This window comes from Epinephelus fuscoguttatus, linkage group LG15, assembly GCF_011397635.1.
Source record: "Epinephelus fuscoguttatus linkage group LG15, E.fuscoguttatus.final_Chr_v1".
NCBI lineage: Eukaryota > Metazoa > Chordata > Actinopteri > Perciformes > Serranidae > Epinephelus > Epinephelus fuscoguttatus.
Genome location: NC_064766.1, coordinates 34,598,487 through 34,622,559, shown reverse-complemented (window position 1 = coordinate 34,622,559; position 24,073 = coordinate 34,598,487). Strand labels below are relative to the sequence as shown.

General features: G+C 44.5%; 1 protein-coding gene across 13 annotated transcripts in view; it reads right to left on the bottom strand.

Annotated features, from left to right (window-relative positions):
- Positions 1-24,073, bottom strand: part of kmt2cb (lysine (K)-specific methyltransferase 2Cb) — an 86,982-nt gene that overhangs the window by 6,162 nt on the left and 56,747 nt on the right. For 6 of the 13 annotated variants that reach the window (XM_049597454.1, XM_049597455.1, XM_049597457.1 and 3 more), the window contains 26 exons: positions 20,247-20,339; positions 19,912-19,959; positions 17,993-18,133; positions 17,867-17,899; positions 17,307-17,453; positions 17,075-17,216; positions 16,719-16,948; positions 16,450-16,523; positions 14,126-14,323; positions 11,917-13,896; positions 10,842-11,155; positions 9,131-10,713; positions 8,925-9,036; positions 8,649-8,715; positions 8,486-8,546; positions 8,122-8,354; positions 5,570-7,216; positions 5,130-5,321; positions 4,244-4,408; positions 4,006-4,135; positions 3,629-3,776; positions 3,282-3,466; positions 2,984-3,120; positions 1,184-1,463; positions 774-913; positions 81-194 (listed from right to left, as the gene is read on the bottom strand). In XM_049597454.1, the coding sequence (XP_049453411.1) occupies positions 81-194; positions 774-913; positions 1,184-1,463; positions 2,984-3,120; positions 3,282-3,466; positions 3,629-3,776; positions 4,006-4,135; positions 4,244-4,408; positions 5,130-5,321; positions 5,570-7,216; positions 8,122-8,354; positions 8,486-8,546; positions 8,649-8,715; positions 8,925-9,036; positions 9,131-10,713; positions 10,842-11,155; positions 11,917-13,896; positions 14,126-14,323; positions 16,450-16,523; positions 16,719-16,948; positions 17,075-17,216; positions 17,307-17,453; positions 17,867-17,899; positions 17,993-18,133; positions 19,912-19,959; positions 20,247-20,339 (8,594 nt within the window). The remainder of the gene's footprint in view (positions 1-80; positions 195-773; positions 914-1,183; positions 1,464-2,983; positions 3,121-3,281; positions 3,467-3,628; positions 3,777-4,005; positions 4,136-4,243; positions 4,409-5,129; positions 5,322-5,569; positions 7,217-8,121; positions 8,355-8,485; positions 8,547-8,648; positions 8,716-8,924; positions 9,037-9,130; positions 10,714-10,841; positions 11,156-11,916; positions 13,897-14,125; positions 14,324-16,449; positions 16,524-16,718; positions 16,949-17,074; positions 17,217-17,306; positions 17,454-17,866; positions 17,900-17,992; positions 18,134-19,911; positions 19,960-20,246; positions 20,340-24,073) is intronic. The other 7 variants (XM_049597459.1, XM_049597462.1, XM_049597468.1 and 4 more) reach the window with 5 other exon arrangements.

The window sequence follows — 24,073 nt, the reverse complement described above, 5'->3', positions numbered from 1 at the left end:
CAGTTAAAAAACACCTTGATCGGCTCTGATACCAATCGTTGAGATCAGACCATGACATCCCTCGTTACACTGGTACAAACCTTAGTTTCTGTGGCTGATCTGGACTGCATTGGCGATGAGGAGCAATAAAGCAGGAAGCAGCTGTGACTACAGAAGACCAGGTCCTCTTCAGATTTCAAACGGCCCCCAGATTCCTAATGAGAGAAATCAGACCAAGTTTTAACAGGCTGAATAAGGAATGAGGTGTTGAATCAAAGCCTGACCAACGTGAACTGCTTCAGCTCGACTGATGTTAAAAGAAGTTATGAAATAAACATCAAAAACATACAATATTTAAATAACCAAAATACTCTCGACTGAAGTCAAGGGGTATGCTGTTTAACCCAGTAATTAAACTGAAATGGATTTTACTCCAGCAGGCAGGAATTACATAACCAGAGGCTGTACACAGTATTACTGTGTGTGTACTGTATATATATATATATATACATATATATACTCAGGCTGAAAGGAGAGAATATATCCTCTACAGTAAGGTCTGGGCATCCAGTCATGGCTCATGGCCTCCATTGGGAAATCAATACTAAATGATCCATAATAGTTTGGGAAAGATGACATTTTATGAACTGGTGCTGAGTATTTTAAAACATGTTTTACTTCATTAGTCTCAAAATCACACTTTAATAATCTAAGCTGCTGCTGTAAGGTGGCCTGCCTACATAATATACCACCCTGCTGCCATTTGGACTATTTAAGCCTAATTAATTTGGTACCTTCATGTGGGCTGGGAGATCTTTGATGGATTTCTGAACTCCATTTCCCAGAACCACCACCTTACAGTGGCAGCACCAGTGAGGTTTACATCCAGGGCTTGCAGGGGTCTTCTGGTCGTGTCCTCGAGCGAGAGCTGCGCCTGAAGTCACAAAAATATGCTTTTAAAAATGACATCTATTTCGAAAAGCTATCTCTTATAATAGTAACCTACAATTGTATAATGCTTGACTTTGAGTTAACAATAAATATCAGCTCGAAAAATAGAACTGCCCGTTACAGAGGTAAATTAAATAGTGATTAGACGACTGCTGCTTTGTGCCTTTTTCACAGAAGTCATTATGTTTAGCTTTAATCAGAGAAGACACTTCAATTACAAATGCTCCTGTTTAATTTAGTTTTATTCCCTCACCTGGGCTGTTGGGATGGAAACGGAAATGATGTGCCTGCTGCGGATGCATCATCGCCTGTGCTCCACTGGGCCTTATCATCTGTCCTGGTCGACTGTGAAGCCCGCTGTCTCCTTGTCCGTGGAAGAGCATGGGAGGCCGCGGCTCCATGCCATGAGGGCCTACCCTTTGACCGCTGAGTACAGATAGGGGCCCCCTGTCTGGGGTGCTGCTGACCTCGTAACTACTGGGGATCTTCACACATAGTAGATCTGAAATGGCTGCCACTACACCTGTGATGTTCTGAGGGGAAAAGAGTAGCTGATTAGGTCTCAACAAAAATCTCATACACAGTTCAAGTAAGACTAAAGTTTTGGTGTGTTGTCTACGTTTACATTCCTGGGAATTTTTTTTTTTTTTATAATGCATGTATTGTTATGATTTGCCTTTACTTGAGGTGGAATAACTAAAGTTGGCCTCTCGGTAACACTGACTACCTTTAACAACTGAATTAGAGGCAGTTTCTTTGCCATGTGAGACTGAATTGGACAGACAAGTATGGCAACTCTGAGTGTATATATCTGTTTTCTAAACAGTTATCAGAACAGACACAAGAGGTCTTTCACATGGTAGAGCATTGACTCAGGCCTGGATGTATCAGGTAACACTACATATAGTTTTACGTTGAACTAGGCTATAACTATGCTAATTTAACTTTTGCTATCAACAAATACAGTTTGAAGTTGGCATTGCCACAAAGTCCCTTCTTTATGCCTCCTTTGCTACAGAACCAAACAATGGCAGCATCATTCTGCTCCAGTGTCTGATTATACACATTGCAGCTTTGCAGAATCAAAAGAGGCGTGACAGGCTTGACATGTAACACAACAGCGTCGGCCTCTAATGTGACATTAAACATACACGTCGATGACATTAGCATGTCAATGACAATCATAGTGTCCCTGCTGTATGACAGCTGATCTTGTCCTCTGCTCTGTGGGTGAGGAGCCCTGCATCTCTTTGTTTTTTCCAATGTGTGAACATCGATGGTCGCTGTTCTTCTTTGAATGAGCCGCTAATAGCTACTTCCTATATCTCCCCTGGTGGGTCGCATGCATAACACGTTGTCAACAGGTCACACCTGCGGCGCCTATGATCCCGTCTTGCAGGCTGTCCTGCAGACACTGTTTTCGGCACTGTTACTACCTCCCCTGGAGGCTTTAAGGTGAAACAACTGTGTCCCCCCATTCCGCTATCGTATCTTTTATACAGACGGCAAGGTGGCATAGCAGCGCAATATTCCTGTTCTGAACAGGTAGTGTAAAAGGGCCTTAACACTGGGATTGCCACTATCTGTCAACAGATGGACCTGTGATTATATGATACCACAGTCAACAAAGGTACTGTAGATGCACAGTTTTGCGATACAGTAGTGCACAGAAGTCGTTTCCATGGTTACCACACATTCGGCATCTGGCATATACTCGCAGAGTGTTTGTCTGACTGTCTATTCACACGAGGAGGGATGCACAACCCAGTGAATCCACGTGGGTACGCAGGTGGAGTGACGTTTCCCGTCTGAAAAGACCTTTCTTTAAATGTGTTGTTTGTATGTATGTAAGAATTAACAAGATGTGAGCAGGTAGGAAAAAAAAGTGCGCAAAAATGTTTACATTACAATTTTTACAACACACATGGGTAATTCTGTGAACTGAAAAACAAGCCTGACATGCAAAAAATAAGTGTTTCAAACTATGATCAAGTTCGGCAGGATTTATGTCTCGGACTGACAGCACTGTAAACCATGTATTACATATTCCTACCTCTGCTGCAGCTGGTCTCAGTGTGATGGCGACAGACACCAGTCCTTGTTTGGAGTCATTAGACATGGAGCCAAAGGGGGAGCCGAAAAACATTGCAGAAGGCTCTGTTTTGATATCCTGCAATTTGATTTCTGACCCTGGAGAATGAAAAAGGAGGACATTCATTAAAACTTGCCACCACATTTTTAAGGTATGCTGGAGTTGTGCGTTTAAACTGCACACTCAAAAATACCCAACCAATTATGACTGGAGTCACAGGAGTACATATTTTAAATGTGTTGGAGATGTGTTTGTTTACCTTTCCCATCTGGTGCAGGAAGCATGGGAAGGACAGGAGACAGGCAGGGGGACGGTGGCTCTTCCTTCACCAGAGAGAGGTCTGGGTAGCGACTTATCTCCATGCCAACCACGCTCTCAGGAGATGAGGACGGAACAAAACTGTCAGGTGTGTCCCTGTCTTTGCAAGGCTCCTGTCCTCTGTTGCTGTTATCATTTTACGGAGAGAAACAATAAATCAACCAACTCTGTCAAATCCACGCAGCCAAAACTGATTATCATGAGTGCACAAGTAAACACAAACAAATGTTATGACAGCTGTTAATGGTGATGTAACCCTCCAGAAGATTACTGTTATTTATCAGTTACCTGAGCTCCTCCTGGTTGTTGTGAGGAGGGGTGGGGAGGGAGGCCGGAACATCCACAGTTTTGGGTCCCTGCGCGATGGCCCGGGCTAGTAGGTCTTCCTCGGTTCTGAATGGGACATGTAGTGGCTTTGGGACCAGGCCTTTGGACACTGTATGAAACAGGAGCACAATGTCAACACATACGCACGCGCTATTCTTGCCTGTAATGATGGAAATACTCCTTGGCCCTGTTTACACCTGGTATTAACATGTGTCTTGGGTGACTGTATCACAGATGGACAGCTCTAAGTAAAAGTAACCTTTGTTTCAAGGTTATGACAGTGTGAGATAAAATGGGAAGAAGTAACATTGAAAAGATACATCCTTCTGACTGCTTACCCATGGCAGCAGCTTTGCTGGCCAGCTCTTCTGTCGTCGCAAACCCATTGATCATTTTCTGTCGGTTCACAGGTGGTGGAGTGGGAGGAAGAGACGCCGGTGGTGTTGGTGGATTGCTCAGGTTACTCTGCTGTAGGAGTCAGAACCAATGCAGTGTCAGCACATCACGCTCCAGACATATTGAACACACACCACTCTGTTTACCCTGTTACAACCTGGTAAGGTAAGCAGATCTCACCTTGTAGGCCAGCTGGGAGTAATAGTCAGAGACTCCATCGAGTGAGGCGCTGCCAAAGGTGCCAGACAGGAGGTTCTCTCCGTTGAGCTGGCCGCTGCCATAGGGAGCGAAATGGGCAAAATTGACCCCAATCAGGGGCTCCATGAGAGGCAGCAGGGAGAGCTGCTGTGTCAGGAGAGAAAAGCAGGACCAGGGGAAGAGATGGGAGTCAAATCAGAACAAGTATGCAAGTGGAATTGATATATACATACACATTATACATCCGATCAACCTAACCAGCATCATTAATGTTGGATAGAAGTCTGATCTCTGGTCCAGTTATCAATCTCGCTGCAGAACAAGGCAGGTAAATCTGGGCACAATCAAACTGTTTACAGTCACATACTGAAGCTGTTCCAGCTTATAGCCACAGTCATAATTTCCATTTTAGCCAAACTTATCTTAAACATGTGAGAAACTAGCATACAGGTGTGTGCTTGTTTGGTTTTGCTGAGCTGTATTAAATGTGATGATGTAAGTTTCTAATGAATGAGTCAGCTTCGTAACATTCAAATCAATATGCCTCAATCAGTGAGGGACGTGCAATATAATCATGAATCCCTTCCATTCCCCTGAATAATACCACCTTCTAATACCTGTCTGTGCACTGCCATCCAATACATACCTAATTACAGTAATATGCTTATGATATGTGAAATTAGTGTCTGTGCGCTCAGTGGAGACCATTTTCTATCCTGGCAGTAATTAATACTGGAAAATTCTGAATAAAGCCTTCAGATTTCAAGCTATAATCCTTCTCCCATCCTTTGTTCCCAAACATGTGCAGCAGTGCAGCTTCGACCAATTTAATGAAGAGCAGGTTATAAGGCGGTAAAATCAATCTTACCTGTTTGATTTGGGTCATTACAGTGTCAGGGCCAGAGTGCATTAGCTGCCTCTCATCCCCTTCCTTCTTCCTTTTCTTGTAGCGAGAGGCAGGCTTCTCCCCTCCTTTCGGAGCCCTCTTGTTCCTCCCTTTCTTCTTCTCCTGTTCTGGGAGCACAGGTCCTGGAAAGTCTGGGGTGCCATCTGAGTACGCCTGGAGATGAGAAAAAGATATCGTTGCATAAAAACACATTAATAAACTTCAGATTACATGAGCAGCATTATGGCTCCAAGTAAGATGTTTTCAAACACAGAACTATGACTCATTCAAAAACCGACAGCTATGACTCATAGTAATTTAACTATGACACGCCTCCCATCTGAATCACTTAGCCCGTCTATGACTCATTATGTTGATCACCCCCTCAACGCTCTAACTGTATGACTAACACAAAGACTGACCCCGTTGCTGTCCATGGAGCTTTGTCTCAGCAGGGCTTTGCAGTCTGCAGGATCCTCCTCCTCTGAGCGCATGCTCTCCACTGACCTCTGCTGGGACAGTCCAGGTGGAGGTGTGCTCTTGTTCTTCAGAAGGTGTTTCAGTAGTTCATTGCCAGCCTCCCCCTTGTTTGGACTTTGCCCTGCAGGGAAGGGAGACACACTCCCTTTATTACCCTCCTCCTTCACAGAGCTCATTTCTGAGCCAATGGACCCTTCCCGTGGCTCATGACACTCACTGGCATCAGTCTGCTCCAGCTTTATGTTGTTAAGGATCCTGTCATGTTCCTGAGCCTGGGCTCTTGCTGCTTCTGCTAGGAGACCAGGGTGTCCAGATTGGCCTCCAGAAAGCTGCCTCTCCAGCTCTGAGTGACTGGGGGTGGTAGATCCCAGTAAGGGGGACCGTGACAAATCCTGGTCACCGAAGAGATGGGTGTTTCTGGTTGGAGTTGAGGAAGTGTCTGAGACACATGGTGTGAGAGGGGCTGTAAGGTCTGAGTGTGGAGTTGAAGGTGTCTTGACAGAATCTGCATCATCGTCCTTCTTCTTTTTGCGATTTCTCTTCTTCTTACCCTTCTCGTCTGGGATGATGTTGGAGTAGAGTTGGATTAGAGACTGACCTGAGCCTGGAAAGTTAGATGGTAGAGGTGTAGCTGAGTCACCTCCGAATGGTGGACCCTCACCTGGCATCTGGAGCATCATTCCTGGGCCACTGAACTGACGAGGTCTGGGTTGACCCTGGGGAAAATTAGGTGCTTGTAGGGCAAGATTATCAGGCCCAAAACCAGGCCCCATGTCACGGGGCATCATTCCATTGCCCATCATGGCCCTCCTTTCACCTTGCATAAAAGTCCCAGGTGGTGAGCCCATACTAGGCTGCATGACCTGCTGCTGGGGGAACATTGGTGCAAGTTGTTGCTGCTGTTGCATTGGAGGCCTCTGAGGCTGCATGAAGTCCTGTGGCAGCTCTGAGTTGAAAAACGGCATCTGAGCGAGCGGTGCCATGTTCCCATCCGGCCCCATCATCCCTTGCTGCTCCATTTCCATACGGTGTTTCAGGGCTCTCTGTCGTTCGACTTCCTGCATTAGCTGCACCCGCTGTCTCTCCTGCTGCTCCCTGAGTCTCTCCCTCCTCTCCCGCTCCTGGAAACCTTCACTGAATGGGTTGTTGTCGTCAAACTTCACACCACCTGCCTGCATAGGTTTTACACCACCTGGTGGAGCTGGTGGTGCCTGGGGATCCACAGCCATTTGCGGGTGTTGAGGTATGTTACCCATTGGCATCTGATGAGGTTGGCCTGGATTTCCCACAGGTACCTGGGGCGGCATTATAGGTGGCATTCCTGGTCCCGGCATGGACATAGGAGCACCAGGATGCCAGCCAGGTGGCGGGTTGGGTATACACGGAGGTGCATTTGGCTGGCCCGGATGAAGTGGCATCTGCATCATGGGATTCATAGGAGGCTGGACAATTGGTGGTCCAGCGGGGACCATGCCAGCAGGGCCTGGCATTGGGTGCATCCCAGGCATTATGGGTGTCATATTGTTCTGCTGCTGTTTCACTCGATACTCCTCTATAAGCTCAGCATGCTCCTTCTGTTGCTTGCGGATCTGAAACACAACATAAAACAAGTTCACAGAAAATGTTATTGAGATTCTCTATGAAATTTACAAAGAAACTACATATCACTTTCATGGTGTTTATCACATTTACAAGACAAATTTGTAAGGACGCAGGTTTACCCAAGGGAAGAGAAGAATGATTTCTATTTCAAACAGTAACTGAAGAATTAAACTCTAAAGCAGGAGTTGGAAAGTACAATCAGCTGAGAGCAATTTTTTTCAGCATTGCTCTTTTAGGGAGTTAGAGCAGGCTGACAGGTGCCATGCAGACACAAACCCTTGTATTCTAAATTCTTCAGTTTCTTCAGATATTATTTCTTCAAGTCTGCTTGGAAAATAACAGCTAGCTGTGTATGCATACTCTGTATACCTACTTACTTACCTACTGATTTATTACTAATTATGCCTACTGTAAAGGTAAGATGCTGTCAGAGAACAAGCCTCTGGCTTTTGAGAGAAAGAAACTGTCTCTAAAAGGAGTAAAAATAGTTGAAGGTAATCAAAATAAAGAATAGACCAAAGTATGTGTTTCTCTTAAATCTGTGTGCTCATACTACTCTTCCACCAATGCCACTGTGTCATTGTAAATAAGCCTGCAGTAAGAAAATAATAAGTCTCTTTGGTTAAATAATACCGAGTTAAGTTTTCTCCATCTGTTATTCAGTTGGGCCTTATTTCAGCACCATAGTTTGGTTCTAGACACACTGGGATGTGGGTAACTACTCCTGTTGAAGGACCATATTTGGCCTAAAGACTGTTATTTACCAGTCCCTACTTTAAACATTTAACTGAGCTCCCTAGGACCAATGAATGGACAGTGCTTAGGGCAGTCATTGTGCAAAGGAGGGCTGAGATAGAATTCAGTGCTGGAGCTTGGCAGGCCGAACATTTACCTGCTCCAGTTGTTTCTGCACTACACCCTGCTGCTCTGTGACATGTTTGAGCTGCTCGGCGTCCTCCTCAGGGAACTCTCTCCCTGCCTTCTTAGCTGTTCTCTGCTTGGCAGACAGGGCTTTCTTAGACTTCCTGTGAGCCCCAATCTTCTCTTCCAGAAACTTCTGCTGCATTTGAAGTAGTTGCTGAGTCTCCTGGAGCCACTCTTCGTACTGAGCCCTCTGAGCATTGTCTGAAAGAAGAAAAAAGGCTCTTTTGTTAGCAATCTTGACAGCATGAAAAACAAACATCTTAACATTTCGATGCCTGACAGAACTTCAAACCAAAAAGCTGAAAATGCATATACATTTTAAGAAAACTTACTGACAAATCCCGGTCCAAAGTTTGGAGGATTTGGTCTTGCTACTTGTGTCAATTTGCCATCCTGAATGCAAGGTTAAAAAATACATTACCATATATTCAATAACTCAAATACGTTTCACTGTATAGTTTTAAATAACATCTAACCAGACTAATGATTCAATACCTGTCCAACAACTTGTGGAGGAAGTGGTGTGCTTTCAGGACAAGGTGGTGCAGGACCAGGAGGAAATCTGTAATAGAGCAATACCGCAATTGCGCACCATTCAGTCAGTCACAGTTGCAAGTCTTCACACAGCTGCACAAAATCCCAGTGGCTGTTCAGTTAGGTTATTTCCATTGCTTTAAGAGCTAAACTAATACATACACTCCCTCTGCAATCATTACATTTTCTGCTGAAGAAAGAGAATGTATTCATGTGGTACCAAAGTGAACTTTTTACCTGTTCATGACTATTGGGCTCATTCCCATGTTGTTCTGAACCATGACTTTGTTGATGCCTTTCAGGGCAACCATTTTAGCTTTCATGATGGGGTCAGTGATGGCATCAAAATCTGCAAATGACAAGTAATGCATAATCAGAAAAGACTGGCTATCTCAAACATCAACCTGTGCTGATGATTTTAAGTTGTGGCCTTAATAATTTACCAATGTTTGGGAAGAAGGAGTCGCTGGAGCGCTGTCGTATCATGGCTTGCATCTGCCTCTGCTGCTGTTGCTCCTGCCTCTCCTGGTCTAGGAGGTCCTGCAATAGGAGTGGCTGCTCCTCTAGCAGAAGAGGGCGGTGTTGCTGGCCGTGCTGACCCAGAGTCTGGTTCAACGCTGCCTGCTGGGCCGGGGTCAGACTGCTCGGGTCCACTCCAGAGGCTAGCCCCACCTGCTGGTCTGCCCCAAAGCCAGTCATAGAAGCTTCTCCTGCAGCGGCGGTGGCGTCGGGTAATGTAAGCCCAGAGGTATGCTGAGTGTCAGTGACTTGGTTCTGCTGGGGCATGAGGTTACCTCCTTGACTGACAGATTCAACAATTGGATTTAATGACTGCTCCTCAGGCTGCTGCTTAACAAGTAAACTAGACAGGACTGGGGTGGATTCAGAGAGAACTCCCTGCTGGTTTGGGGTTAAGGTGTTTCCAGTGGCTTGCTGGTCTGCCACATCAGGGGGTTTCTGACACTCCTTGACCTCTGTTTTAATTTCTTGCCCAGGTGCCAAAGAAGCAGAGTCCTGACTCACGGGGGCCTCCGGCTTCACCTCAGCTGAGGACTGCTCACCTGAGGCCTCTGACTTTTCCAGTACAGATTCTGAAGTGGTCGACGCCTCAGTTCCTGTGCTTGAGTTTTTGTTGATCTCTGTGGTGTCTGCATTATCATCCATAGGATCACTGAGATCCAGTTCCTCATTAAACATGTCTTTCTTGATGTCGTCTAGGTCAGGGTCTGTGTAGGCAATGATGTCAAATTTCCCAGATGTTAGGAAGTCATCAAGGTGTAGGTCATTTGTCTCTAGATCAAGGTCTTTGCCATCTTCAGGATCCAAATTTAGGTTTTCCAAGTCAGCATCCACCAAGTCTTTCACCTCCACGTCCTCAAGATCTTTGACTGCTGATTCTTCTGCATCCAGTTTCTCCTCCACAGCTTCACTGCCGGACACCGCGACTGGCTCACTCTGCCCAGCAGGGGGTGCAGTCAGGATCATAGATGCTGCCATGTTCTGGGTCTCATTTGAAGCAGGCTGGCTCATGGATCTCATCAAATGAGTTTGTTTGACTGTGTTGTTTCCTGACATTTGGGCTTGCTGATGAAGATTGTCCATGCTGGCAGATAGCTGTACATGGCCAGTATGGCTGGACATGGGGTCTACCATCCTGGGCACCTGATTTAAAGGGAACCTGGATTCAGGTGCTCCTGGAAAGCCTGGTAGCCTCTGCCCCTGCAAGCTGGGATCCATGTTGCCTCCTTGCATAGCACCAGGGGGAAACGGCAGACGCGGCCTGTTTTCTACTGCTCTGTGTCGCAGCTCGATGAAAGGCTGGCCCATTATATTGTGCTGCTGCACTGGCATGCCACGTGGTGGGAAGTGCTGGGGCAGCCCCATAGGGTTGCCTCCCATGCTCTTTGCCATTTCGGCAGACATAGACCGTCGCATTTGAGGAGGGACATCCTGCATTGGGTGTTGCCCTCTGGGAAAGAACTCTTGGGCCCCATGAGGTCCTAGAACCCCAGGTGGAAATGCAAATCTAAAATAGGATAAAAAGATATATGAATAGAGAAGAAAATGCATTCTAGATTTGGGTAGTTATGTGTAATCAATTATAGAATATACGTAACACACAGATGTAATAAAATGTAATATCATAACACAAACCTTGGCCCCTGATGTCTCAAATTAGGATCTCCAGGATGCGGGACCCTGGGGAGTTGCCCCTCATTAGGGAAAGGGACACGCTGATCGCCTGGAAAAGGCCCAGGAAACCTCATTGGCCCTCTCATGGGTCCTTGTCCAGGATAAGGTGGAGGAGGCCGGTTGAACATTTCCCCCTGCTGCCCAGGCCCCTCCTGAGGCCAGGGTCGTGGTGTTCCTGGGGCTATGTTGCCAGCAGGCTCCTGAGGGCCCCTCTCCTGCCGAATAGCACTCCTCTGTTGCTGCTGTTTAAGGATTAGCTCTCTTATTCGTTGTCGCTACAAAACACAACAAGCATTCAGAAATGTAACACCTTTATAAAACAAAGTAAATGGGCCATGTATGGCTTACATTAACACTGTCTTTCTAGCTATTAAAACAGATTGTCAGTTAATTTTGGTCTACTGAAAGTCCACAGCTAATGGGTAGCAATGCAAGTTGAAGGTCCCCATTTTCCATTGACATTCGTTACATACTTTAAATTCTGCAAATGCACACAATTTTACATCATTTTACACGTTTTATTACTATTAGTATTATATATTTTCATGCCTCTAATTGATTTTGTCTTTTAATCAATTTTATTCAATGTTTCAGTCTAGCTTTTATGTAACTGTTTTATTATTATCATAGCTTTTAAATCTATTTTAGTGTCATTGTTATTCCTGTTTTGTGTTTTGATTTATTTTATCTAGGTCTTTAAACTAGTTTTCATTTTACTATTATTACTGTTTTTATATCTTTTATATCTATTTTATTACATTTTGATCTTTTTTTTGTCTGGCATGCATTGGTCTCATATTCATCACTTGTTTTGGCCTTTTTGTTCCACTCTACACTTGTTTGGTTCATCATTGGCTTGTCAGTCAGCGGTAAAGTACTCTGAACTGCACTAAATTGTATGAAAGATGCTATACAATAAAAATTGTTTGATTGATTAAAGACATTGTTGATATACACAAACTAAAATGAACACAAGTGGAAAAATAAAATCTTAAATTAGATACAGAATAGAACATTAACAACAGTGTTCATGTACCTGTCTGAGTCTTTCCTCACTCTCAGCTAGAGCAACACCCTGAGCCTCAGAGGAAGCACCGGGCATTTGTGGGTTGTTAGATGCTTGGCCCGGGTCTTGAGGGATAGTTCCATTGTTGCCCACACATGACTGATCTTTCATTTCCATTTTCTCTACTGACTGTGGACGAGGGGTCATCGGGGCTTGCTCATATGGGTCATGGCCAGGTGTTTGACTGGGTCTTCTGGCAGGTGACTGTGTGAATCCATCTTCTGAAACACTTGGGTGTTTTGGTGTTTGTGAGCCTGGATGGGGGAAGGGCTCTTGAAGTCTGCCTTGTGGTACAGAGAAAAGATCCTGGCTTCCCATTGGCCCTTGCCTTGGCCCTTGTCTGCTGAGCCCATCAAGACCAGGCCGTGGGGTCCCTGGCGGCTGGGCGTAGGGATCATTAAGCATTGGTCTGGGGGCCCCAGGCTGGGAAAACATGTCACCACCCCCTGGCCTTGATGTCCCAGGTGTGCTAGTAAATGGCTCTATTGGCCCCCTCTGGCTACCGGGTGACTTGGAAAACCTCTCTCCCACAGAGGGCCGAGGAGTACCTGGTGGCTGAGCGTAAGGGTCCACTGAGTGGGAAGGTGACATCCTCTGTCCAGGGTGTGACTGATGAGTGAACTGGTTCATCCCACTGGGGCGAGGAGTAGAAGGAGCCTGTGAGTAAGGGTCTGAGGATGTGTTAGGGGTGTTTGAAGGTTGACCATAGTTGTCATGTGGACGGGGGGTGCCGGGCGGTCGGGCATAGGGCTCAAAGAATGGGCGAGGTTGAGCACTGGGTTCATTGATGGATCGTTGGTTGCCTGCAGACTGAGAGAAAGGGTCAGCAGGTGGCTTGTTGGGACCAGATGGCTGGGCAAAGGGGTCATATGTGAAGTGGTCTGGCCTTGGAGTGGAAGGTGCATGAGCATAAGGATTTCTAGACATCTGAGTCATTGGTCCTGGCTGAGCAAACGAGTGCACCTGAGGATGGTGCTGGCCCATTCTAGGAGGACTGGTAAAGTTGTCATTCCCAGATGGTCTTGGTGTATGCGGAGGCTGAGCATAGGGGTCATTCTGCTGATTCTGGGAGAACCTGTCAGCAGGATGTGGACCTGGTCGGTTAAAGGGATCCTGAGCCTGAGGAGGGGGCATGGGTGTTTTGAACAAAGGGACAGAGCCAGACTCATTACTTCCAGGAATTGGTGTAAGTAAAGGCCGTGAGTAAGGGTCAGACAAGATCATCCTGTTCTGAGCCATGCGCTGATAGGCCTCATTTCTTATCATGGGCCTCGAGTATGGGTCTCTGCCCGGAGAGCCCATTGGGGGCCTTCCCTGAGCAGCCTGACTGGCCCTGGGAGGACCCATGGGCTTCAGGAAAGGGTCCATTTCCCCAGCTGGCCTTGGGGTGTCAGGAGGTTTGGCGTAGGGGTCACTGCTCATAGATGTTGGAGAACCAAAAGATTCATGAGCAGGTGAGGGCCTCCCTCTGTCCTGCTGCTCCATCAAGGACGTGGGGGATTTCCCAGATTCCACAGGCATTCTGCGACATGTATTTGGCGGCCTTGGGGTCCCAACCATCTTGGCATATGGGTCCCATGGAGAGGAGGGTCTGGACCCAGAGGAACCTGGTGAAAATACCTGGGGGGACTGAGGTTGCGAGGAAGGGCCAGATGGAGGGGGAGGAGGGGGTCGCAAGAACACGTCCTCCGGGGGACCTGAAGTGGGCGTCCCTGGTAGCTGCGGCCTGGCAAAGCCATCCTTAGAATTGAGCTGCTGCATGGGGGACATGCTGCCATTGCTGGGCTGGGAGGCTGGACTGCCGTTTCCACTGTTGTTGCCATCGCCCTCTGTCTGGCTGTTGGTCTGCTGCTGCTGCTGTTGTTGCTGTTGGAGTTGCTCATTCTTGACTTGCTCCAGTTTCTGAGTGGCTTCAATTTTGGCTTGCTGTTTGCTTTTCTGCCTCATTTGCTGTTGGAAGGACACAGTGAAAAGTGGGATTAGACATCACAAAGAGATGCAGCGAATATCAGTCTCATGCCAAAAATAAACTGGACCTACTAACCACCAATGTCATCAGGGTTAATGTGGCGGATAGTGCAGTTGTTTAGGGAGCTTTACTAAACCACCACTTCTTAGCTGTCTTAATATTAAGTGGACCTGCCGCTGCATTCCCTGACTTCATTGCATACACTCTTACCTGTCTAAACTTCCACTCTTGTTCATGCTCTGACTCTTTTGGTTTCAAAGGGTCTTTAAACAGCAGTTCTGTGTCTAGTGGTATGTTGGGATCAAACACCTCAGGGGGCTGTTGCTGTGGGTGGTGCCTCTTCACCGTCTCATTCGACATCTGGACTTTGTTGATGCGCAGGGCTGCTCGGTTATCTCTTGCCTTTTGCTAAACAGCAAATCAATCACAAGTGCAGAACAAAACACACATCAGACATAAATATAAGATTGCAGAAAAAAAGAATACCAATGCAACTTCTATTATCTAAAACGTGTGATAGTGAAGAAATATTACTAAAAGTACTACAACAAAAACTGGTGTGTATGTAGCATTAAATTCTCTTTCATAGCATTTGTTTCAATATCGCACTGTTACATGGGTCTTCAGTATTGAAAAGTTCATATGAGATGATGACTTTCAGCTTCCCCCACAAGTCCAAATACCCAACAGTGGACTTCACACTCAAAACAGCATCATGGATAAGAGCTATGACATTCAAACTTTTTAATGGCACGTGTTTACAGCGTAGAGTTGTTCACCGCATGCCATAGCGTGCCATTAAGGCTGAGTCTGTATTGCAGCGGCCAAAGTCCAGCCTGGGCCCTTTGCTGCATGTGACCCTCTTTGAACCACCCACATAAATGGTTTGTGGACTGATCAATATCAGCAACAACATCCCGAATAGTTGATAAAACCCAAAAGAAGGGCTAATGCTATTTTCATAAAACCAGCATATTTTTAAAATTCTATTCAATGTGAACAATGCGCATTAACACTATGCTACAAACACCAAAAGCATGACGAGGTGCTAAGCATCTATTCTGCCCTGAGCACAGGATGTTTGGCATTTTTTTCTTCTAGCTGCAAAGACTTGAAAAATCAAAGCTACACCAGGCCGTCCCGGTCACTTTTTACCCAGCTGTCCAATCACAGTGGCGGAGGGGCGGGACAAATACCACAAAGACCAACTGTCACATCCTATAAGTACAAGTGCAAGATAACAACACCAAAACAGGAGAAATTCATACTGAGCCTAAATAGAGCAGAGTGTCCATGTTTCAGCCTTTCCTTCATCCAGAGCAAAGTAAGTACTCTGACTGACATGTGCTGACATTTTTACTTCTTTGAATATGCTGTATCATAGCAACTTGACACAATCAAAACGTCTTTGCTGAAAAAACACTGCGACCTCATTGCCCATTTGTATTCTGCAGTTAATAACTAACAACTTACTGTTGTCATTTCAAAAGCAAATATACTGAATAACAGCTGAAAAATAAGGGTTATTGTACAGCTGTTGATTTAAAAAATCAACATCAGATAATCTACTCCTAATCAACGCAGAGGAAATTCCTTCAGAGCAACAGCCCTATCCGAACAGGGTAATAAGAAATCACCAACTGGTTGTTTGTGAGCATCGCTACACAGATACACAAACAGTGGAAGATAAAAAGCTCCAACAAGAGAAGAAGAGAGGAAGACTACTCTCTCCTTCTCTCTCTGATCATATCCATCCTGTTTGTATTTCAGCAACATGAATGGAGGTTCCCTTCTTACTGGCAAAGAGCTGACACTTGGTGGTGATAGTGAGAAAGGGGTCTCCTCCATCCCTGAGGCTAGGGTGGTTTGCTAACCTACGACAAAAGCATGGTTGGATACTCCATGATCTCATGGATGTTACATATTTTCATTTGATTATGATTGGGTAAGGTGATCACTGAAAATGTTTAAAGGATAGGTGTTCTATGATACCGGACTCAGTCCAGTAAATGGACAATTTTACCCAAACCATTTAGTGACTTGACTTCTTTGTACTGTATATGCAGCACAGGATGGAGGTCATCCTGATACTGTACATAGGTATCACAATAGTCAGGATGTTTGAGTGTGATATCAAAAGACAAAGCCATGAAAGAGAACTGCCACCATGTAACCAGTGGAAAAACACCCTTACGATCACATGCACATAGTACATTTTTTAAATCAAAACTAGGTCTTTGAAACTGGCCTCTGCTAGATAAAATTACCTCTAGTGAACTTAATTACTGAGACCATAGTGAGTTCTAACACTGAGCAGGCCTTCCTATGTTAATTGGTTCATCTGTGAATGGCCGGATTTCAAATTGCATTGGCAAGAGGCAAGAGGCCAGATGCGATAAAAGAGTCTGCCTCCTGCATACTAATATGTCAGTGCAACTAGTAGTGACAGTTTGATGTCTGCCATGGTTCAAAGTGTTTAGGCTTTTGAGACAGTAGAGGAAAATCTGTAAATTCAACAGTGTGAGTGATCTTACCACATATGGGGCCCTGTCTTGTGAACTAGCTTTCCTCCAAAGTTTTGCAATTTGCTTTACTCTTGTAGACCAGTCTGTTGAGAGAATAAGAGGAGGAGTTGTCATGCCAACAGTCTCACAGATCATACAAGGTATTTTTATACAGTGTGACTGAGACAGTGGAGTGTGCACACCCAAACAAATACCCAGACATAAACAGAAAGATGAGTAATGATGACAATAAAAAACATGGGCAAGGGAAAAATACATGTTAATATATGTACACAAACCTGGGTATTCTTCTTTGAGGTTGGGGAAATTGACATTGGTATATAGGACGGGCGCTACAGTGGCTAGCTCTCCAAGTGTCTCCTCCTTCTCCCACTTGAGTGTACTCCTTTGGGCATTTGACATGGCTTCAGTCTCCCCCTCAGGCAGAGGTCCAGGGGGTGTGGGGCCGGGGCCATGGGCGGACCATGGACCAACTGCCTCTCTAGGCATCTGATTAAACTTTCTATCCCTGTAACAACAAAGGAAAACAACTCACTTTTAATCAATACACTCTGGTTTTGCAGAGAAAAACAAAACAAAACAAATATCAATCTTTAAATATTTAATCGTTTTAATGATGAAAGCAGTGCATTACCTTGGATTGTCAGTGAAAGGCATACGGTTAAGGGGGGAGAAATTTTCTGGGATGCAGGGCCCTGCTCCTGAATTTGTAGGGAAGCGTTGGTTTGGTCCCATCATACCATTGATCATTGGCATCCTTGGAAACATGGGATTCCCTGCACACATGATTAAAGAGGTGACTTAAATTTATCAAAAACAAGAGTCAAATGTTACCTATGACCACAACAAGGTGCTCAATGATGTACCTGCGTTGGGGTGAGGCATACTAGTGCCAGGTGTGGCAGGGAGGGGCCCTGGACCCTGGGTGTGAGGCACCTGTGGTGGAGGTGGTTGGCTCGTGCTGGGGCTAAGGACTGCTGTGAAGAGGTCCTCCACATCTTTGCCCTCTAGCTCTGTAACAGAGTGTGACAATAATGATGTTGTTTGCATATAATACGCATAAACGTATAAGGGTGGGTAAAATTAATTAACTGCAATGTCAGAATTAATTCCTCCTGTATTTATTATGAGAGACAACTTTATGTTTGCCTTAAGGACACTACAATTTGTCTCACTAGCCTGAAGAACATAAAACTTTTTGCAAAACACAAGTTTCACAGTTTTTCAAACATCAAATAGACTTTTCAAGGCCTTGTTTTCCCCCTTCAAATTCACAAACTTTTAAGGATTTTCAGGACCTGTGGTAACTCTTAAAACCCTGAACTGTGGTTTATGTATTGTAACAACACTACACTGGGAGTTTACAGCTCAGTTAACTAGTGTAGGAGACTGATAGCTGTATGTAAAAAAGTATGAAATTACAAACCTGGAATTTTGTAAAGTTTGCTGAGAATTGATTCTGAAACAACAAAAGAATTAGAGATTATTCCTCCTGTTTGAAATTTAAAACAACACTGTAAAGCGTCTGGATGTCTGGATCTCCCCCACTGACCATCAGTGACCATCTTGTCAAGCTCTGGGCTGAGAATGCCGTCCAGGGGTTCCTCTGGGAGGGCTCGAGGTGTCCTCCGGCCGGCCTGAGACTGGGGCGCCACTGGGGAACTGTCTGCCAGGGGCCCGATGTCCAGACCAGCTGTAGAAACACACACAGACATACAAAAACAAATCATAACACGCACACATACACAGCACACACACACACACAAAGCAACCAACAAAATACCCAACAAAGAACGTGATCATAAATACAGACGTGAAGTAAGAACATGTTTATTGTCTTAACAGCCTGGGGAATTCAATCAAAACTCAACAGTATGTGATTACAGCTCCTCGGGGTTCCTGTGTTGTTTAAAGGCAGTGTTTTGGGAACTGTGAAGAGACAAATAGGTCATACTACTTCTCAGTAAAGGTACACAAACACTTGAATGTTTGTGTAGGAAAATACTGCTCTGGCCCATCAATTATGTACTATTGATTTATTTAAAAAGAAAACCCTGCAACATTCATCAGCTTTGAAATGGCTGATCCAATCCATAACAAAGCACATGTAAATAATTTGGGTTTCTACACTGCGAGCTGCTTCTATCAAAATGATGCTGGGGTTTCTATCTGTAGGCCCAGACACACCAAGCCAACATTCGACTTTTGGTCAACAACGAGCGGTCAGTGAGCGTCTCTTGCCATAGTTTTTGTGGTGCCCAGCAATGTTGACACTGGTCCGCCCTCGTTGGCTATTTTGCATCTGATTCAGCATGTTAAATCGGCATCAGAGCTGCAGTCAGTGAGTGAATTCACTTGGATTGGCAGTTCAGCTCAGTGGACGAGAAGAGAAACAGAAGTGAGGAAAGTTAGCAAAAGTCAAGAGGGCCGTTGAGCTCTTCAGCAGAAATGGTTTGTAAATGTATTATTGTTTGCACGGTAAAAATATGCTTTGTTGTTTAATTATCATATTGTTTTGCTTATGTGCTAAGAGGCTAACTAGCGTCTTGAATCCATCTTGTCGGTCTTCTGGTTTCCCTTTTCATGACGAATGCAGACTACCGCCTCCTGCTAGAGTGGAGAGTTATTTCCTCCTACGCAGCCACAGAATGTTGTGCTAGTTGGCCCTCAGCTGTAGTCTTTGCGGTGTGTTTGTGTGCAACATTGTGGCTGAGACAACAGGCAAGGTGAGGTGACTCAACAGTTGGCCTTCATTGCCACTTGTTCTTTATTGTCGGTTTGGTGTGTCTGGGCCTTATCACTACGTAAAAAAAATAAATAAATAAAGAGCATTTCTACTCTTGCCTATATTTTTCATTTCTTTTCTACTTTCTTCAACACAAAACTGTCTACCAAAGGATGAATGCAACCACTAATTGGCAGTATCTGTATTAGAACAAAATTCTATTAATGTATTAATGCTGAACAAAATCATTTTCACAAAGAACGGAGGACATGGACTGCAGTGCTTTTTGTCATCCAACCACAGGACTGAGAACAGAAGACCTTCACAGTGTTTAAGAACTGAAGGACATTCGCCAAGGCCTCCTGGAAACTAAATTTTTTGGTTCTGAACTGCTTATTTCTTGAATGCCAAAATGTCCTTGTCGGTTTGTTTTCTTTGCAATCTTGAAGCCATCTTCGATCGAGCAGCTATGAATTTGTTCTTATGTATTTCAAAAATGTCACCACTGTGAAAGGGTTTAGGAGGCTCACGGACAAAGACGGACACACCATACGCATTTGAGTGAACACTGTGCACTGGGTTAGGTAAGCACTAAGCAGTTTATGGGTGTTAAAACAATCTGAAATGGTTGAGAAAAAAGCTAAGTATGAAGCAGCTTATATACATGCACACTCAAATAGAGACAAACACCGTAAGAGAGGAAGAATGCACTAAAGCAAGGGATTAGTAGGCCATAGCACCCTTACCAAAAGGAGGAGGTGAGCTGTCAACCTGGAAGGGGCAAAAATCAAGACCTACAAGGACCCAAAACCAGATAAAATGAGTGAAAAAATAGTGAAGACAGAACAAGCACAACACGCTTCAGACAATGCAAACAAACAAAAGATAAAAACCAAAGATGAACAAAAAGTATTGTTAAAGAATGTGACATTAAAAAAAATCATTAAAGTGGTGAAAGCAAAACAAACTTCGTGTCTGAGGAAATTTCTGAACCGGGAGGAAAAGATTCCTGTGAACCCACGGCTAGGTGACTATTGATAAATTCTTGCCACTGTGACTGCCTGTGAAATATAAGACGCACCAGAGTCACTGCTTGGCTTTCCGAGTATTCCCAAGATGTCTGCATCAGTGTTCAGAACATCAGATAGATCAACTAATGGTTCCTCAGACGTCTCTGTAGATGGGGAAAAAGGAAGAAACAAAAAAAGAAAGAAAACCAAACCGTCACAAATCATAATTGATGGTGATGTTGAACGGACATGAGAATGTGATTTGGAACCATTTGTTTGGATGCCACATGTAGAATTTGGTTTTGAGTAAACAAGAGAGGAAACTCTATGTAAACCACTGCTTCATTGGCTGGCCTCTGACGTGAAATGTACTTTACAGTAGTGCTGCACGATTAATCTAATCGCAATTGCGATATCAGGGTGTGCGATTACATAACCACATAAAAGGCTGCGATTTGCGATTTAATGTAGGCCAAATAAATGTTAACGTGTGTGCCTGTGAACGTGACTGCCTCTCCTGTAGTGTGTGGAGTTTGTTGACATCACGCCCACAAGCTATCCTGGTGCGTGCAGCCGGCGTGCAGCAGTGACCAACACAGACGCTGAAGAAGAGCATGAGATCGACCATGAACAGGCTGAGTTGGTGGCGAAAAAAATGTCTGTTACATGGCGATACTTTGGATTTAGGTACAGTGACGTTGGACAGAAAGACGTGCTGTGTAAGTGTAAAAGTTAAAGTCGCCACGTCCCGCGGCAACACGACCAATCTATATCAGCACTTGAGACAGGACGTGGCGACTTTAACTTTTACACTAGCATGTCTTTCTGTCCAACGTTGCCGTACCTGAAAGACGCGCTGTGTAAAAGTTTTAAAGTTAAAGTCGCCACGTCCCGCAGCAACACGACCAATTTACATCAACACTTGAGACAGCACAGCACAGGGAAAAGTAGGAAGAGTGCATATGAGAGAAAGCCGAGCCGTGTAACGTTAAAGACAAAGAGACAACTGAAAGCCGCCAGAGCCTCATAAAACAACATCCAAGCACAGTAGAGCAAACATTTGTAAGTGTCACGGGGAAATCATGGACTCCATAACAAATGAAAAATTGAGCAATTTTGCTTGGGTTCGGCCCACTTGACATGCTGCTGTGCTGTGCTATGGCGCTGGAATTTGTCATTTACGTGACAATGCCTGAACGCAACATATGCTCGCTCCGCTGTGTGTACAGTTTCGTGCTGCGCTGCTGTGTGAGCAGCGTGTTTGACTGTGCGCGGTCTGTTGATGGTCATTGACACACTGTCTGTCCATAACAATAACTATGTCAGGTAAGGTCAGTGCCCCCCTAATATAATGTAGGGGAAACACTGAATCAAGCAAAAGACTCATGATACCATTTATTTATTACATTTTATTGTAATTATATTGTAATTGCAATCGCAAATCGCGATATTGTCCACCATAATCGCAATCGCACATTTTTACCAAATCATGCAGCACTACTTTACAGTGACTCAAAATGTACTACACCAAATGTATCTTCCTTTAACTGATGAAAATGACTGTCAGAGAATGACTCCTACAGATGTAAACTGTAACACCAGCACATCAGCATGCTAAACCATACTGGAGTTGGAGAACACTGTTCTCTATCTTCACATTATGGATTCATTTAATGAAGTTGTTGCAAAATGCTCCTCATCCAGGCTCGAAGCTCGGTGCAGTCGCTTCAGTCCCTAAAGAATTTCCCTCTTGTAGTCTGAAGGTCACAGTCGTCAAGGTTACAGTTTCATTTCTTTACACTGTTAAAACTGATGGTTTATTTGCCATTTCTCACTCTTTCACACTGCAGCACATCATCTTCATCTGACAATAACCAGTAGTACCACTCATGATACCCATCTTTCTTTTTAACCATGTTACTGGATATGTATTGGTGTCTCTCTGTATCTCCAAAACTCGTCAACTCTACTTAACGATCTGTTTGAATATTTAAATATTTAAGGCCAAAAATGTTGCTTCTTAGCTACATGAAACATTTCGTAAATTGGTCTGCTAATAATAGTTGTTCTAGGGGTGTAACTTTAAAACAATCACGTTATCAGATCGAATTTCAGTACCCTTAAAGTGATACCAGTAGAATACTTCATTCGATACCCATCATGTGAATGGAGTAGCATGTACTACAGCCACACTTTCATACATTTAAGTGGCATTTCGGCAGCATGCTGAACTGCCAACTGTCAATACACCGCACTCGACTTCAGCACATGCAAGACTGTTCAGGTTGTAGCTGCTGCTGCTAATGTGGGAGCTCTGCGCCGTAGACTGTTGATGTGAGACAGGTTTTACTGTTAGCATCACATAGCTAACGTTACCTAACAGTTAGATTAACAGTAAGGGTTTAACAACAGAGTCGAGCTGTTTCAGTATTGATGTGAGTTTATTGGGACTGTTTGATGGCTCAGTGGATGGATGGATGTTAGACACTGCTGCTTGGATCGTGGTAATCGAGGAGATGTTCTACTGACCGTTTCGTTGGAGGAGAGCAGTTCCCGAGATGACAGCAAAGGAATGTTTGCAGGGATTTGGTGCAGTCCAGGTCCTGGACTTTTAGATGTTATTTTAGTGTTTAACTTTTGACTGAGCTGCCGTCGTGTTCACATTCATAGTGCACGGCGCAAAGTGCCTCGTACTTCAGTGGCCTTTAAAATCCGACGTGGTTGTTGAGGATTGTGATTAAAGACGTCAAAGGGACAATGTTTCAAATACTTAACAATAAATTGTGCTAAATTTTGACTGTTTTCTGAGTCTTTTCCTTTTTCCGACTAGTCGACTAGTCTTAATTAAAATTTTCGTTAAGTTGACAGGGAAATTAGTCGCCAGGAACATCCCTAGTCCGTGAGTGCAGGGATTATTAGATTGGAGAAGTGTCCATACAACTTGGTACTGGGTTATATCAAGATATAAACTAGTGAGTACCAGCTCTGAGTTTTATGCTGTCACACATTCAGGTGTGTAGAGGTTTTCTTTTTTCATAATTTCACTCTCTTTGCCAAAAAATAAGAGGAGGCAAAAGATTTTTCTAAGAGATGTGTTGGACTGAGTTTAACAACTCTGGATACTTTGGCAACCTGGGCCCAGAAATGGGACCAGCTATTGGATGCAATACCTTGCAATATGAAACACTCAAACATTAAGACAATCAACTTAGCTACTGGTATACTGGTTTTCTACAGTTTATATACAGTACACATCAGTTTCAATGATAGATTTTGACTGTGTTTAGATGTTAGTTAGCTGTGTGTTGACAAACACTCTCTTGGTGGTGGCTGTGCTCCATTTGGCCGTGTTGGTGTGCTGCATAGTACACCGTGCCAAATCTGGAGAAACGCTTGAATGAGTGCAGGCGGCAGGTATGATGTGGAATCTCTGCCCGCTGATGTTAAAACAGTGACAAGTAGTGTGGATGAGGCTGTGAGTTCTTGTTGAAGAGGGGTTTCACTAAGTATAGTACAGTTCACAACTATGTTCGGCAACATAATGAACATGTCCAACCGCTGTTTAACACAAACGTCTACTTCAATCCTTGGACAGCTTGAAAGTGCTGGCAAACACAACATGTTACCTTTTCAGTTTGAAATCAGCCTAAAACAACCACTGTTACTATTCTGTTTGAGACACGTGGCTTTTTTTTCTGGCTGAACAACATTGCACAACTAATGTCAGTCAGGTCAGCACAAGGGGCACATGTCATTTCATGTAAAATTGAGAGAAAGGTCGAGAGAGCGAAAGACATAAAGTGAGTGGGCAGGCGAGACAGAGCGAGCTTGCAGAGTGAACAGAAACTGAAACTTTATGTGGTATTTGAGAAGTGGAATTCTGTGTAATTCTTTAGTG